Genomic DNA, 17,623 nt, shown 5'->3' on the forward strand with positions numbered 1-17,623 from the left:
AACAAACGATAACCGGCAAAATCAGGGACAAATTTTCAATAAAGAACTGCAACGTACTCGAGCGCCAAAGCTAGAGTCAGCATGTAGCCCAAAGTTACCAACATGGATTTTGAAAAAAGCGTAGACCGCATTAGAAAGAGAGGCAGATTTAGTAAAAATTTCAAATAAAAAATTTATAGATCTACGGACATTTTTTTTCTGAATAAAATGAAGAGAGTAATAACTAATTTAGAAAATATTAAATATAACACGGACACAACAATCCAGTATTATGAGTTGCCTACGACTAACTTTTCAGCAATATTTAACAATAGTTTTCCTAACCAATTCAAATATAATAATGAAAAAATAAAATAAAATTTCGTTCAAAATATTATTTTTTCTGTCATAAATTTAATAATTTTTTAATCAAATATCATTGATTGAAACCATTTCATAGAAAAATCGCATCAAACCGACAAATAGTCAACTACCAATCTCCATGTGCTTTACACGCAGTCAAACGACAGACTCAGACATCCTGGGAATTAAGTCATTATGAAATTTATTCGTCCAGTCAGTGAGCAAAACTTTGGCATGCGCCGTCAGTGAAATTCTCTCGCAGTGTCAAGTGCGCTTATGCCGTGTGCGGGCTGCGAACGCGGCGTGTCGTTGATGTCCTATCAGTTGCACGGCGGCGGTGGTACGAAGCGAACGATGCATTTACCGCCACCAGCAAAGTGATGATTAATCTCGCGACTAGCACGTAAAACACGCGCGTTTCGATCATTTATTTCAAATTCTCAGTGGTGACAAGTTGGAAAATATTTTGAAAATACATTTACAACTGGACATTTTGAAGTTTATTCTTATTTTAAATTGACTTTGGTGAGTATATACTAAATATTTAACTATTAATATCATCGATGCTATAAATAAGTTAGTGAAAATTTAAATGTTTTGTATAAAAATGCACTTTGAAGTGTTCAATGCCCCTGAAGTGGTTCTAACGAACTTGAAATCGGATGTTGATTTAAAATATGAGATTTCAAAGGTTGATTCGCGTAATCCGATGAAGTGGCTGATTAATAGCGTGGAAGCAGATTATTGTATTACCACCAAGGTTCAAAGTTACATAGCATTTCACATATCATAAAACATTGTTCATCGTTTAGGCTGGGTTAAGTTCATTTTCGTTGTAAGTATTGTCGATTGTTGTCTTTGTTGAGCTTTGTTCGCAGATTGCATATTATTACGTCAAAGTTTATCATGTATCATGATGCATACTTTTTGTACAAATGAATTAATAACTTAAAAACTACTTGCGATAAAATTATGATGACAATTTCTTGAGTCAAGTTCTTCACATAATAATAATGAAAAAATGACTTTTATTAAATCAATTAAAATGGATTATTAAACATTTATAATTATCATATTCATTGACCTTTAATTTTTTGTCCGAAATTATGAATTATTTAATTGAATCATAAAAGAAATCAGGCTTTAATTCAGCATATACTAATAAAAATATTGTTAAAATGAAATAAGTAGTGTTAATATAAGCAGTAAATAAACATAATAATAATCTGTAACATTTGATTTTTTCTTGTTGTTAGTAAATTGCTCAAAAACTTTTTACGTTGGAATTATGATTATTTTCGAAAATAATTCTTAAATAAGATTTACATCTTTCTAAGAATAGAGTTGGTTTATCCAACGATTCAGTAAAAAATTATAATCAAATTAAAAGATGATTTTCGAAAAATAAATTCGAAATAAATTCTTGATTGATTTTAATGTAGCGTATAATAAATAACATCAAGTTATTCAATATCATGATAGTTATATTTACACTTTCGATAAAATTATGTTTACATTTTACTGAATTAAAGATTAAAACCTGGTGCAATATTATATTCCGACAGCACATGTCGCAAATAATTTTCTCACGAATTAATCATATTTATAACATTTAAAACTAAATGCATTTGTAAATAGTATCAGGTGATTAAGAATACTATTCATTGCATTAGTTAAAATATGCACAATTTTCAATATCAAGTTCATGATTACTGATTGAAAACGCCGTGATCTTTAGTACACTTATACAGATTATAATATAATAAACGAGTACTCGTATGTGTTGGCGTTAGTGTGGATACGCATGATTATCATCTCAGGGTTCAAACGTTCAAATGCATGTACTTACTCAACAGTGTCGTCGGACATCATGCCATGTCGGATCATCGCGCGGATCACGTTTAATTAGCATGTAATTGTGATTTCATTGCGTAACTCTGCGCAAATCTTTGAATAATTCCGCTTGTTTAAATTTTTATTTTTTTGTGTGCTAGGTAGTAATTTATTAATGATTTATTGCACTTTGATTTTAATTAAATATAATTTCGGCTATTTTAGATTTTTTTCTACTTCCACCTTTAAAGCGCTAGTTTTTCTACGATTTTTAGATACAAAAAGTGGTACTTTACTTTATACACGGACAACGAAGGTCGTGACTAAAGTACTTTAGTCAGGGGGTGGAGCTTGCGCCTACGCATTTGCAGCACAACATCATATGAAATGTCCCAGTAATGAGCGTGCGAATTTCGAAGATTTAAAACACAAAAGTTCTAATAGAAAAACCTTAACATGGAAATACATAGAGTGGAAGTAGAAACGTCGCTAAACGTTGTTAAATATAAAAACTTCCGTTTAGCCACTTGATACTTAATAGGTGTAGGTACTATTTTTGGTTTCTAGGTAGTAATTAATGATTTATTGATGTTATCGTAGAATTACTGATTATTGCACTTTGATTTGAATTGAAAATAATTTCGACTCTTATTGAATTTATTTGGGTGCAATATTCAAGGTTCCACTTTCAAACATTATTAAAAATAAAGACACAAGTGCCTAAAAATATCAATATCATAATTAATTTCTCAATTTATCAATTTGGCTATATAAGTCATGCTTTTGAGGCTGCATAATAATTTTTTGATTTTAATTTTTGCTTTTTGAGGTAAATATTACATTCATTTTCATAATTATGAAAAATTTAATTAGAATATTTACATTAAAATATTCGTCATGTGTCACACCCATGTCTTTCTGTCTGCGTAAACTAGAACAAAGCACAAAAAATCACGCTACGAGCATTTGATGTCATTTTAAAAACACCAAAGCCTAACTTCATGTAATTTTGTATACTTACAAAATTTTGTATAAATCTAATGTAGATTTAAAATAAAGCAAAATAAAATTCAAGTAACTACATACTTCCGGAAGTCATCAAGCAAATCAAACAAGCTTTCAACCTCAAACCTCATATCAAACAGTCAATCAAGCAACAATACATAAAACATAAAAAATTGTATTGGCGCACATAATTTCCCGCCCATTACCTCATTACATGCTCGTAACATTGAAAATATAAACACAGCCACTGACTTCGAAAATATTTTTGTTTCTTTGTTGTGCGCATAAATCAATACCCGAAACAAACAAAGTGTGTTTTTTGTCTATTTCGTGTGATCGACACGCGGTGACTGATTGCTACCACTTTAGACTGCGTAATTCGCTCAAATGGACCTAGGAATTTTATTGACGATGCTTGCAAAGTTCTACAAACATTTGTACGCACACACAGTGTAGTGTGTAACCGGACTGTCAACATAAAACACGAACAATACACCAGTGAATAGCATTACATACAGTGCTTTTGTTTGCTTTATTTACTGTATGCGTGGCTGTTGATTCACAATTGAGTTGCGAGTTCTCGGGTCGGGTTGCATTTGTTGAAATACAGGGTTTGGTTCCGACTGGGTTATTGTCATGCGTCGTTAACATTATTCCGGCAACTGTGCGTTTTCTTGTAATTTGCAAAGGACATTGGGGGATAGAGATAACAAAAAATGTTTAAATATAAATGAACAAAACCTGCATGATTGTTGGGTGTGATAAGGGACGAATAGTTTTTATGTCGTGTATAAAAAACTGTTTGAACAGTTATATTTATCATTTAAAAACGAAGTTTAATTATTGCATAGTAATGCAATGTTTTTATTTCAATAATTTACAGAATTTATTGTTAAAACTGATTGGTTTTTCGTCAATATTTTATGCGTTATAAATAAATGTTTACCTCTATTCATGAAAATAATATTTATCGTCACGTAAAAATACAAAAACATCATCAAAATATATCTAAAAATAACCGAATGCTTTTGTTATTAAAATTATACCTAAATATATTATAATAAATCGTGTTTTCCTGTTTTCAGCTATTTTTATATTTGAGACCTAACAAATTAAGCAAATAACAAATATCAGACAGCTAAAATTATGTTTTTTCCGTCGTGAAACTATGTCTCGAACAATCCAGCTTGTACGTGTACTTAGTATGCTTGATATTTGTGATAATACATCATTATTGATGTCGTGCATAAAACCACCCGCAACACGCATCGATAGAAACAAGGGAAAGTTAAAAATATAGCCAACATTTATTTCATTTCATCAGGCAATTATAACCGGTGTTCATTTCATTAGAAAATTACTGATATTTAAAGTACTTTACTTGGCAGTAGAAAAAAAAGTTAAAAAACAAAAAGAAAGAAGCATACACCCATAGTATTTATTTCACTGCTTTCTATTGTGTAGAGGATTCTTTATATTTTGTTATATTGTGTTTTTCATTGTTTACACACATGCTTTGTTTCCTTATGGAAAAAACGACAACATGTGGTAAGTTGCGTGTGGAGTTTGTAATCAATCAATGAAAATAAAACAAATATCGAGTTCAATTCGAATAAAAGTCAAGGAACATGATTAATATTATGATAGCATCTGATGAGGTCATATTCGATTGCAATTCATTATAAGTTTTAATAGGTACCATCACTGTCACAGACATAATTTCGTTATAAGTTATGCAACCCAACACACACACAACACAAGTGTCAGGAGTACGAGTAAGTTTCACGAACGCGTGCGTTCCTGAACGTGATTTAATAAACGTCGCTTTTCTGCGTTAACATCATGCATTATTATTCTAATTTCGTTTCGCGCCGCACTTACTGTAATGAGTGCAAAGGTCACAGCACCAGCACACTTCTCAATATCTGCTCTAGAATTTTATGGGGATATATTAAATGCACTTTAGTTAAAATACAATCCACTTGAACAGCCGCACTTAAGTTTTCATACTTTGCACTAAGAAATTCATATTATGCACTATAGATTGTATAACTTATATTTTAATACAATGCACTTATATATTCAGGTTTAAGCTTAAATTTGCTTTGAATCAACTTTTTAAATTGAAACTTTATAATTTGTGGTGGTTAGGTAGGGTACCTTGTTTGGTATTATTTGTGGGGCGGTCGGGGGGTAGGGGTGGTCGGGGGTGGGGGGTGGTGGTTAGGTAGGCTACCTTGTTTGGTATTATTTGTAGGGCGGTTGGGGTGGTCGGGGGTGGTGGTTAGGTAGGCTCCCTTGTTTGGTATTATTTGTGGGGAGGTTGGGGGTTGGGGGTGGTGGTTAGGTAGGCTACCTTGTTTGGTATTATTTGAGGGGCGATGGGGGGGGGGGGGCTGATAGAAGGGGCCGGCTAAGAGTACGGCACGTACTTAATACTGCAAGTTTTATAAGTGCAAAGTATTAATTTCATAGTGGAAAGCATTTTATTCAAGTGGAATTCATTTTTCAAAGTGCAAATATTTATTTTTAAGTTCAGTTCTGTATTTTTAAGTGCAAACATTAATTATAAGTGCATTTCATGAATTGACAAGTTAAAAATCGAAAAAATAAAGTTTGTTTAATTACATGCCGAATTTTATTCTGCATATTCATTTGTTTATGTATTTATAATGCGTCTATTGTGTCTATTTGTTATTTAACTGGCATGGGGCGTGTTATTCGCGCCTGGAATATCAATCGCACTTTACGAGTTCTTATACGTTCTTATCTTGGGTATAGTTGGGTAGTATATCTCGCCAACGGCTGTGAGATTAATCAAGGTTTCAAGATGGCTGCGCGCAGCACGTCTGTCGAATAATTCAAGCATTGTATCACAATCTTGTGTTGTTTAACTACTGAAAGCAAAAACTGCGTCACTGAGTGATAGAATATTACTTTACATAACCATATTTCAACTGTTTATGCTTGTTTTGAGGTTAGTTTACTGTGAAAGGTGACATTTGTGAGTCAACTTGGGCATAAACAAAACTTTCCACCTTTGAATATTTAATCTTAATTAAATCCTGCATTGTTTGCAAATAAAGCACCACTTGACGAAAACACCATTGTACTTATTTAAAATAACAGAAGACTATTTATTACTTTCCAGATTAATTTTCTATTATAGACCAAAAAACTAGTTTTATGATATTTCTAACCAATATCTCGTTAAGAAACGCAACTATTTTTAGTTACATACTTAAATATCGCAATTAAAACCCACGTTACTCATAAATTTTAATAGGAACTAATAAAAATCGTATAATGCGTAATTCTATTTTGTTTTACGTGCGTGTTTTTCAATATTTTCTATAGAATCTGATTGTATAATGCCGAATTGTTCAATCAACAATGAAAAAAAAAGTAAGTGTATTTTCACTTTGTGGATTATCGCACATTCACAAATCAATGTACAATGTTCAAAATGCATTGTGCATAACTTGCATGTAATTACGGTGGACTTGCGATTGTTTTCGTTTTTGAGTCATTTTAAAAAATTCATACCGTTATCATACAATCGATAGTGAAGTGAATTCTATCAGAGATCGAATTTAATCAACGTGCACGCGAGTTATTGACATTTACGCGATTTGTGCGCATCGACAGCACATGTATTAATAAAAGTTGCTTTCAAATCAATTACTGACTTTACTTTGTGTGTTGTGTTACAGCAATGGGGTGTTTAATATGTTCAGCTGTGCTCTATGGCTTACCTTTCTTATACGCAGCGGTCGTCCTGGCGTGGAAAAACAGTCCTCGAGCGAAGGCCTTGATTAAATTCAGTCTTTACGCTGTTCTCAGTGTTGTCGCTGCAACTCTGCCAATTCCATTAATGCTTCTGCGACCGAAGAGCAGCAAAAATGCCCTGTGAGTAGATTATAACCTTTGTTTTAGTTTAATGTAGGCAACCAGCATTGACTTAAATAACATTGTACTGTCAAATTCAAATATTTTTCTATTTCCACTTTTAAAACGACAGTTTTTCAAATTTTTAACGTTGTTAAAGGCCGATTAGCGCCCTTGATACTTAATATACTATTATGAATGTATTTAGAAAGCCCGGAAATTAACGCTCTTTCTGATCGATTCGTTTTCTGACGTAGATTTCCGGCGGCGTGCTTGCGAGTCTTCGCCCGATATGTTCTCGGCGTGGAGTTTACCGTCAAGGGCAAGGAACACATCGCCAAAGATACAGGCTGTGTCATCGTCATTAATCATCAAAGCGTCGTCGATCTAATAGGTAACTACTTGCACATATACTTCCATTACGTGTAAATATTTAATGTCAATTTTATTTCCTCAAAATTGTTTTGTTTTTTTGTAGTTCTCGCTGAATTGTGGCCGATAATCGATCGATGCACTGTGATCTCAAAGAAGGAGATCTTTTATATTTGGCCGTTTGGACTTGCCGCATGGTTATGGGGCACAATATATATCGATAGATTAAATGGCGCACGTGCAAAGGACTCTATTAACAATACCGGTACATTGATACGCGAACGCAAACATCGAGTTCTTATGTTCCCTGAAGGTACACGCAGTTTGAAAGATCAACTCTTACCTTTCAAGAAGGGCGCTTTCCATCTCGCTGTAGCTTCACAATGTCCAATTCAACCGGTGGTTGTTGAGAAATATCACTTCTTGGGCAAACATCGTTTTGACAGCGGTAAACTAAAAGAATTTTAATAATTTATTATAGGCAACCCAACATACACCAAACATTCAAATGTTGTCTACGTTTGATACTAATATTAATATTATTTTGTAGGACGAATCGATATTGAAATCTTACCGGTGATTCCTACCGAAGGATTGAGCTCTGAAAATTTACCAGAGGTGATTGATAAGACATATCGCATTATGCAAGACCAGTTGGACCTTATGTCGTCGAAACATGATGCTTGCGCACCTAACAACAACGTTGTCAACTCCAAACACGCATTAGACTGATTTACCACAACTTATCATTAAATAACTGACCACAAAATTAACAACAAAAGACACAACACGTAAGAGAACAAGGATATTTTAATAAAAAGACATATCGAGTAAAAGTGTATTCAACAAGTTGGTATGGGAACAGAACAAGTAAAGTTAATAGAAATGTCTTTTATTTGATCTACAGAACACCTAGTTTTAATATATTATTGTTATTATATTTACATACTTAATAATAGTTACAACAAAGCTACACCAATTGTGTTAAACTGTTAGTTGATAAAACTCAACACAAGTTTCCAGATAAATTTATAATAAAACATCTGATAACTGTACATATACAATATACAAACAGAACTATGTCAAAAAATGGTTTTATAACGACTGGTGACATTTATTGTTTACTTGTGGGAATTTTCATTTGTTTCCCGTTAATAAACATAGAAATAAATGTCGAAAACAATTGCAGAATCTAAGATAAAACGTGGTTTGCAGAAGGCAAATTGTTTTTTGATTGCGTTTTATAAAGAAATATAAAGTGCAATGGAATTTTACTTAAAAATGACGATATACGCCTTATCTCAAGATGTGGGTCATCTTGTTTGGGAAATCGATGAAAACGTGCTGGCAGTGCCAAGTTTGCTGATTCTCTTCGATTTTCACCGCATCGTTTGTCGGCCGTCTATTTTAACAAATGTAGGCAACACATGTTACAGTCTGTTCATTTCACTACAGTTCTAAGAATGTTTTGTTTATGTAATTTCAACTTGCGTTTGGCCAATATTGATTTTAGTTCAACTGTTTATTCAAATATGATTTTGTTGATTTAATTATTGGTCTGTTTCAAGTATAAATCAGTGAAATTGTCTTGAATGTTATTAAAGAAACTGCAAAACTTGTTGAGTTGCGCTGAAAAACTCACTGTTCTTTGCGCACGCGCAACATATTGATTTTTACGACAAACAATCGAAGCTTTCTCAAATAAAACAAAAACTTGTCACCTAATCGCTCTGACATAGCTAGAAGTCAAAAACAATGCCAATAATCAAATTTCCGTTGATCAAATGCGTATTTTGATGCTTATCTAGGTGATAATATTGTGAAAATAGTCGAGTGGGTTTGATAAGCGCGCCGTTGAATGCGCGTAACGATTGGGTGAGTCATGCGCACAGCGGCGCGCTCCGGCAGTCGCACGGCCATGTTCACGTCCCGCGTACGCACACTCGCGTAGCACACACCAGCACACGGCAATCGGCGAGGCGCTGGCGGGTGTCTCGGTTCGTGTTCCATAGTCGATCGAGAGTGTAAATTCGTCGGGCGCAGCGGAGACTGCGAGAGGCGTGTTATCGTGCGGTGTGAGAAGCGCATAACCAACCGCCGCCAGGATGTCGGGCAACCAGGGCATGGGGCAGCTGATTCCCATCGTGAATCGGCTGCAGGACGCCTTCACGTCGCTGGGAGTGCATATGACGTTGGACCTGCCGCAGATCGCTGTTGTGGGCGGACAGTCAGCGGGCAAGAGTTCGGTGCTGGAGAACTTCGTCGGCAGGTATATCCATCGATATGCGTACACATACATATCGACGTGCCCTCAAACCCAACCGAGTCAATCTCACCGATCCGCGTTTCGTTCGGTGATTTGATTATTGACCCGTGTGTCAAACGCGCCGCGAATGTCACTACAAACCGTTGACGTTTTATTATCGCGCGTATGAATCACACTCGCCCGCGCCGATGAAGAGAAGACTCCTCTAGGGTCAATACCAATGCACAGATGATCTGACCCCCTAAATTCCCCTCTCGGATAATTAGCTGCTTCGCGTCAATTGCATTTAAATTATTTACGCTGCACACACATGCAATTAACATCATCTTCATGGCATGACTAATGCGTCGTGCGAGCAGCGTCGTCCGCTTTGTTTCCTCGGACGGCGATTCTTTTGTTTCCATCGGTGCGCGCTTTTGTTTTAAACAAGCGACAATCGCCGCGGTCGCTCCAATTTCAGCCGCCGACTTCCAACTTGAGTTGAGTTGGAGTTATTGATTTGTGTGTGCAATGGGTTTATGTAATCTTTAACTTCATTGGATACATTTAATTTCCAACGAGTTAATCACGTTAATTTCGTCGTTACGCAAATGCGTCGGGTTTTGAAATGCATTTGTTTCGGCCTTGTGGGTGCAAATCGCCACTTTATATGTTTACTTGTGCAAGCATAGTTGTATTTTGACACTATCATCATTTTATCATAGGGACTTCCTTCCCCGTGGCTCTGGTATTGTGACGAGGCGTCCGCTTATCTTGCAGCTCATAAATTCACCCACTGGTGAGTAAAACAAGTGAAAATGTAATGCACAAGGTCAATGACTTATTCTTTTGTTTTTCCTGTTCATAGAACATGCCGAGTTCTTGCACTGCAAAGGCCGGAAGTTTGTGGACTTTGTTGAAGTGCGCAAAGAAATCGAAGATGAAACTGATCGCGTCACTGGAAGCAATAAGGGCATTTCTAACGTGCCCATTAACTTGAGAGTGTATTCACCTAACGGTAAGATAATAATAATTCAATTTTATTAACTTGTATTAATTGTTTTGGTGTAATTTCAGTGTTAAATCTCACATTGATTGATTTACCTGGCTTGACAAAAGTACCTATCGGCGATCAGCCGGCTGACATTGAGGCGCAGATTCGCGGCATGATTATGCAATTTATCAAACGCGAGTCGTGCTTGATTCTTGCCGTCACTCCGGCCAATACTGATTTGGCAAACTCTGATGCACTCAAATTGGCCAAAGATGTTGACCCACAAGGTAAATACAAATTTTATATCAATATCTAATCAATATATAAATATTTATACATACATTAAACTTAAAAGTCGCAAGTGTTTCGATAAGGTTATGTTGTTCGTCCACCTAGCGGCAATATTGTGTACTTTATTGTTTGACAGCTGTTTACGCAAGTTAGGCGAAAATAATAAAAATGCTTTACTGCTATATGAATCAGATGAAATGCAATTTTATGCTGATATTTACATTTTAATTTGTTTAGGTATACGTACAATTGGTGTAATCACCAAGTTGGATTTGATGGACGATGGTACCGACGCGCGCGATACACTTGAAAATAAACTATTGCCGCTGCGTCGTGGTTACATTGGCGTAGTAAACAGATCACAGAAAGACATTGACGGGCGCAAGGATATTAACGCTGCAATGTCCGCTGAGCGGCAGTTTTTCCTCAGCCACCCGTCCTATCGTCACATGGCCGATCGTCTTGGCACACCCTATTTGCAACGCGTTCTCAACCAGCAGCTGACGAATCACATCCGTGATACACTGCCTGGTTTGCGCGATAAACTGCAAAAGCAAATGCTCACACTTGAGAAGGACGTGGAACAATTCAAACACTTCCGACCTGATGATCCATCAATTAAAACAAAGGCTATGTTGCAGTATGTATCCCAATATTTCTATTAAACTCTGAATAAATTTAAAAAAATTAATGTTTTACAGAATGATTCAACAACTGCAGTCGGACTTTGAGAGAACTATCGAAGGCTCCGGCTCAGCGTTGATCAACACGAATGAATTATCAGGTGGCGCGAAGATCAACCGTTTGTTCCACGAACGTTTCCCCTTCGAGATTGTCAAGATGGAAATCGATGAGAAGGAATTACGCCGGGAGATTTCGATCGCAATTCGAAATACTCACGGTATTCGCGTTGGTCTCTTCACTCCGGACATGGCTTTCGAAGCAATCGTTAAGAAACAGATTAGTCGTTTGAAGGAACCGTCATTAAAGTGTATTGACTTGGTTATTATCGAATTGTCGAATGTTGTGCGAACCTGCACGGAGAAAATGAGCCGCTATCCTCGTCTGCGCGAAGAAACCGAACGCATTATCACTAGCTACATTCGTACACAAGATCAGCTCTGCAAGGATCAAATCCTTTTGCTTGTCGATTGTGAACTGGCCTATGTGAATACCAATCACGAGGATTTCTTAGGTTTTGCAAAGTAAGTTGATTCTCTTTATAGTATAAGCGGGGGTTTAATGTGTACGAGTATTGACCACAGTGCACAGAATCAGTCGGAGAGTCATCAGTCGAAAGCAGGCACGCGCCACGCCTTAGGCAACCAAGTCATCCGCAAAGGGTACATGACTATCAACAATCTTGGCTTGATGAAGGGTCGCGCGGTTATTGGTTTGTGTTGACTTCGGAGAGTATTTCATGGTTCAAGGATGAAGAAGAGCGTGAAAAGAAGTACATGCTGCCGTTGGATGGATTGAAACTTAGGGATATCGAACAGGGTTTCATGTCGCGTCGTCATACATTCGCCATTTTCAGCCCAGACGGTCGTAATGTCTACAAGGTAAACATATATTTACAAAATTTAATGAAGGATGTGTTTAATCGAATAAAATTTAGGATTTCAAACAATTGGAATTGGGATGTGAGACAACTGACGACGTGGATTCCTGGAAGGCGTCGTTTTTGCGCGCTGGTGTCTATCCCGAGAAGCAAACGGAGGCGATGAATGGCGAAGAGGTAATTATTAACTGATCCGCATTGATTGTGACCTCTAAAATTGACTCTTGTTCTTATCACGTGCATTTGTTTTACAAAATCAGATCGCTCAAGTGAGTTTTGGATAAAAAAAACATATTTTCGATTCGTTACAATTTTTTACAATCTCTTTCATTACTCGCAATTGTATTTACTCTTTAAAATTACAACACGCACTTATTTTCCTCACTTCGTTCAAATACTCTTGTGCTACACGACGTTTAGTATACAAACTGTTTCTAGTTTCAGTTCTTTATACCAATTTTGTACCCAAAGCCGCCACAGGCAAGCAATGTTCTTCACAGGTCTTTGAATAATTGATATTAACATGCGAATTAACAGTGTGTATACTAATCACAGTAGATTTTGCTGAGACTTTTAATACGACATTTTCTTATCTTTGCGCGCCACTAATGTTTTTCTCGTTTGTGCATCAGGTGGATAATTACCAGGTGCGTGCTTTGTGGAGAGTTTCATTATCGGTTATCTAGTCGAACGTAGGTATTAATCAATTTCTATGAATATAGGCACAAGAACAGAGCAACACATCGACCGATCCGCATGTGGAGCGACAGGTGGAGACAATCCGCAACTTGGTTGACAGCTACATGCGTATTGTTAACAAAACAACAAAGGATTTGGTTCCGAAGTGCGTGATGCTGCTCATTGTCAATCGTGTCAAAGAGTTTATCAACAGCGAATTGTTAGCTCATTTGTATGCTAGCGGAGATCAGGTAATTTATTAAACAGATTTTTTTAAATTTCGTATTTATTTTTATTTTTATTATTTTCAGGCTTCCATGATGGAGGAATCTCCAGAGGAAGCACAGAAACGTGAAGAATTGTTGCGCATGTACCACGCTTGTAAGGAAGCGCTGCAAATCATTGGCGATGTATCGATGGCAACCGTTTCTACGCCAGTACCTCCACCAGTTAAGAATGACTGGCTGGCCAGTAGTTTAGACAATCCGAGATTGTCGCCGCCCAGTCCGGGCGGACCTAGGAAACCAACGCCGCAAGGCCCAGGTAAAAACAATCCTTTTTTTAAATAATTTCCCTAACAATTCCTTTAAAAATCATCCTAATTTAGTCCAAACTATGAAGAATAAAGTGTCCACATTTTTTGCTATGATTTTTACCTCTTTCTCCAGTGGTAAGCGCCTGAAATTGCTTGGTTCTAAATTAACTTTTCTATTTTTCAGCAGGAATGGGTGCACGCGCGCCGCCAGTTCCACCCAGCTCCGGCAGGCCAGCACCCGCCATCCCTAATAGACCCGGAGGTGGAGCACCGCCTATGCCACCCGGCAGACCAGGCGGTCAAGGCCTACCAGCCCCACTCATCCCCACGTAAGTACAATTTACTACACGCCGACTAGTTTCTACTAACGCTGTGCTGAATTATTAGCGAGTGTTGGTGGAATCGGGCTTTTCTCTTTTCCTTCCACCCTGTTAACATATTAATATGGTGCACAGCGCTTGGGGTTGCCTACCAATGAACATTTCAATATTTAACGCATTGTTTTGAATTAATATTTTGTGTATTTGTGTTGGTTTTCACCATGGTGGACAACCCTACGCTTTTGTGAGTTGTGTGATATCGCCTTAGGCCTTCTTTCCATCCGGCTTGAGGTTGTGGTTCTGTTTGCAGGAGGCGTTAAAGCATCTACTTCTAACCAAAAAAAAAACCATCAAAACACACCCCACAATTTTCAACTAACGATAGCAAACCACTAACACACTTCTAAAACTCCATTTGTCTCTTGTAATTCTCTACATCTTCTGCATATATAACATAACAAGGCGTTTGTCCAAAAGCTTTTCGCGTAGAATCGTAAAATATTAAGTACGTGCTCGTTGTTTGAGCAAAAATGTTTACTCGATGCTTACAAAAAAAAAATAATAATAATGCTAAGGAAAGATGCGAACGTATCGTACTGATATATTGTGACTATTAACACGCAAGACAACAACTAAAACTAAACCAAAAACCGAAACCGCAAGCCTTCTCAAATCGGGCTCTTTCTATTCTCTATAGCCGACCCGGCAGCGGCGGCCAGGGGGGCGTCCAGATTCCCCAACAGGTGCAGATGGCGGTGGGACGTGCTGTCACCCAAGCAGCAGTCAACGAATTCACCAATGCCTTCAAGTTCCACAAGTAAACTCACAAAATTCTATTTTTAACAAATGTGCGATTTTACGCCGAAATCAATCCATTTTAAATGTTACAATGCCGAGGCGGCAGTGAGCGTGGCGCGCTGATTGAATGCAAATACAATATCATTAGCTAATATCGCTTGTTAATAGTGTGTAACATGTAGCTGCGTTTAACAATTAATTTAAATAACTTAGAAACAGCTGTTAACACGACACTAACCATTCGGTATCAGGTAAAAGGTATAACAAAAGCCGGAAAACACTCAAGCAATCGAAATACTTAAGTAATTGAGGTCCACATCGAAATCACAATTCATCAGTGTTGAATATGTGACGTTTGTCTGTCTGTCGATAGCAATACACCTGATGACACACTCACACACGAGACAAAGTTAATGTATGTATTGCGCCGATTTCAAGTGTAGTTTAGACGCTTTAGCAGTTTATGGATTTTTTGGAACGCACACGAGTGACGATTGGCGATGATTCCTTTGCTTCTTGCCGAATTCGTGCGTATTATTATCGTAAACATAGCATAGCGGCTAGAAATATAAATATCACACCCACAAGTTCTTCGTGTCTATCTTATTGCGGTAGCTAAACTAAACAGTAAAGGTAAACTTACTATTACTATTCCATAGATGAAGTTTTGATTCGCGAGTGCAAACCGTACTACTATTCTAATTTAGCTTTTGTGATGATAGCCACTGCGATGATCAGCGGAATGTATTTTATTCGTCGGCATATCAATAGCAAACAATCTCGTATCTTAGACTCGTTTGTTTTGATGGTTGAACGGGACAAGCAACAAGAAAACCTAATAAATAAGCTGAAATGGTATTTAGTCGAACGTCAATTAATGGCTTTGCTATTTGTTCTCTACATAATGTATGATATATAGTATGAGGGCGATGATAAGTTAGGAGGGCAGAGTTGTTAAATTGATTGCAATACATACAGATATTAATTACTAAGCTATATTGCATCCTCCAACCAAATTGAAGTTTGGTGCCCAAACACATTTCGTAACAAATGTAATGTAATACTTAAACATTATCTAGCAACATACAGCATACCATATAAAAAAAGTATATACATATACAAAGAATATATATATATATATATTAACTGTTTTACCTGATGAATCTTGTTGTTAAATGAATATTGAAATCTATATTATATAAAAACTATGATCATTGAGTATAGCCTATAGTTCATAGAGCAAGACACTCACATTGTAGCTGGATGACCACGCAACACACCACACACATTCCAAAAAAACATTGATTGAACGCACCATTGACATGTCATTGTTAAATACGAAATTGTCTTTAAAAGAAGCAGTCTTATGTTATTGTGGTGAAGACGGAGGCGTGCGGCATGTTCTCGCGAACGTTTTGTTTCTTATTATACCAAAAATATCTGCTGCTCTGTCGCTTGTATGTGAACGTGTAAATAATAATGTATTAAGCGCGCTCGCGAGAACTGTCGTATGATGATGTTGAATTTTGGCACATTTCACACTAAAAAATGAATGAAAAAAAATCTTAATGATAGGCGTTAACACATTATAACATACCAAAGAAATGGGGGGCGGAGGTGCGAAATAAATGGTGACAAAAAAAATAATAATACTGAGTTGGAAGATGTAGAAATTAGTACTAATATTAATATTACTATGATATAACTTACTTGAATGTGTAAATATAGGTATAACAAAATTAACCGTTGAATGATGATTGATTTGTGAGTCCTTGTGTGATTTAACAAAGAAATTCGAGGGTTTCTTTGCTAAATTTTGATTTGTTTCGCATTAAATCTTTATATTTTCTATCGTTAATCGAACAGTTTTGCTTGCTTTCCAGTAATTTTACTACTTCTGTCTGATTTCTTTGTTTTGTGTGTATTTCTGTTTATGAATTGTGTTTTTTTGTTTCGACTTTGATGAATTCAACTTACGTATTACAGTCGTCCTGTGCCTAATATTCCCCCGCGGATTCCGGACCGACCGTATTCGACGGGCAGGCCAAATTAAATGCTCCTGACTGTTCGACGGACAACTCCCGCACTCGCACAGCAATTTGTCCCTAAACTAGGAGGCGCCACTGGACGTGGTGGTTGCAGTATAATGATGGTGCAAGCAACATGTGAATACACGAAACGTTTGTGTGATTTTATTGTTGTGAACATGCGTTGCTATTCAATTGTGCTTGATGTTTACGAGAAGAGTGTTTCTTCTGGGCACACACGATTGATGGACAATGAAGAGATTTGCAATTTTGTAAATATTATCGTCGATAATATTCTTTTATAAACTGTTTATAATTATTTGATTTTATTATCGCCACGTCTTATTTAGTTTATTATTTCTTTTCTGTTTCTGGGTGGCGCATTATAGCTAATTTAAACGATTTAATTGATTGCTTAATGTAACGCGATGACAAACGAGACGGATGCACGCGGCGCGCACACAGAGCGAGAAGAACTGCTAGCGGCGGGATTTTTGTACAACTAGTCTGATTGTATAGTATTATTTGTATAATATTTTCGTAAGATACGCCTCTTATTTCAGGTACTGTAAGTTAACAAACAAGATTATTACTTTTTACGTTATTTATTTTATTGTTACCATTACTAAATTGGAAGTAAATTCAAGAAATTAAAGTCCTTTTTGTTCCTCAACAACTTACATTCAGACATTTTGAAAATGTTTTAAACATGGTGGTGCTAGTGTAGTCAGTGT

The 17,623-nt window shown here is 36.6% G+C and overlaps 2 protein-coding genes and 1 long non-coding RNA gene across 4 annotated transcripts; 2 read left to right on the plus strand and 1 right to left on the minus strand.

Annotated features, from left to right (window-relative positions):
* The first annotated feature begins 589 nt into the window (after window positions 1–589).
* Agpat2 (1-Acylglycerol-3-phosphate O-acyltransferase 2) lies at window positions 590–9,027 on the plus strand. 2 transcript variants are annotated; one of them, XM_065314615.1, is made up of 5 exons: window positions 590–867; window positions 6,894–7,089; window positions 7,326–7,462; window positions 7,547–7,888; window positions 7,991–9,027. In XM_065314615.1, the coding sequence occupies exons 2-5, from the start codon at window positions 6,896–6,898 to the stop codon at window positions 8,170–8,172; spliced, it is 855 nt and encodes a 284-aa protein (XP_065170687.1). In that variant the 5' UTR covers window positions 590–867; window positions 6,894–6,895; the 3' UTR covers window positions 8,173–9,027. The 2 variants fall into 2 exon arrangements, with proteins under 2 accessions (XP_065170687.1, XP_065170688.1); XM_065314616.1 differs by lacking the exon at window positions 590–867 and adding an exon at window positions 6,730–6,833.
* LOC135801229 (uncharacterized) lies at window positions 5,681–6,291 on the minus strand. Its single transcript, XR_010550335.1, has 2 exons — window positions 6,219–6,291; window positions 5,681–6,074 (listed from the first exon to the last, which is right to left on the minus strand). It is a non-coding gene; the product is annotated as an uncharacterized lncRNA (long non-coding RNA).
* A 290-nt stretch (window positions 9,028–9,317) lies between the features above and the next one.
* Window positions 9,318–17,488, plus strand: shi (dynamin-1 shibire). The gene is given in 14 exon segments (XM_065314600.1): window positions 9,318–9,709; window positions 10,411–10,484; window positions 10,554–10,703; window positions 10,763–10,966; window positions 11,208–11,610; window positions 11,672–12,175; window positions 12,236–12,348; window positions 12,351–12,532; window positions 12,589–12,708; window positions 13,254–13,460; window positions 13,521–13,752; window positions 13,929–14,073; window positions 14,762–14,881; window positions 16,849–17,488. Coding segments are annotated over 14 exon segments (2,685 nt in total). The 5' UTR covers window positions 9,318–9,545; the 3' UTR covers window positions 16,916–17,488.
* Window positions 17,489–17,623: the final 135 nt, after the last annotated feature.

The sequence above is a fragment of the Atheta coriaria genome, unplaced genomic scaffold (genome assembly GCF_025399875.1).
Source record: "Atheta coriaria isolate IRGN ID8LTWV9N9 unplaced genomic scaffold, Caltech_Dcor_3.1 hic_scaffold_10_pilon, whole genome shotgun sequence".
Lineage (NCBI taxonomy): Eukaryota > Metazoa > Arthropoda > Insecta > Coleoptera > Staphylinidae > Dalotia > Dalotia coriaria.

Excerpts from the sequence above, each read along its gene's own strand:
- Agpat2 (XM_065314615.1), top strand. The coding sequence starts at position 6,896 with ATGGGGTGTTTAATATGTTCAGCTGTGCTCTATGGCTTACCTTTCTTA. Across the intron at positions 7,090-7,325 it reads AAGAGCAGCAAAAATGCCCT|ATTTCCGGCGGCGTGCTTGC; the intron begins GTGAGTAGATTA and ends TTTCTGACGTAG. Across the intron at positions 7,463-7,546 it reads AAGCGTCGTCGATCTAATAG|TTCTCGCTGAATTGTGGCCG; the intron begins GTAACTACTTGC and ends GTTTTTTTGTAG.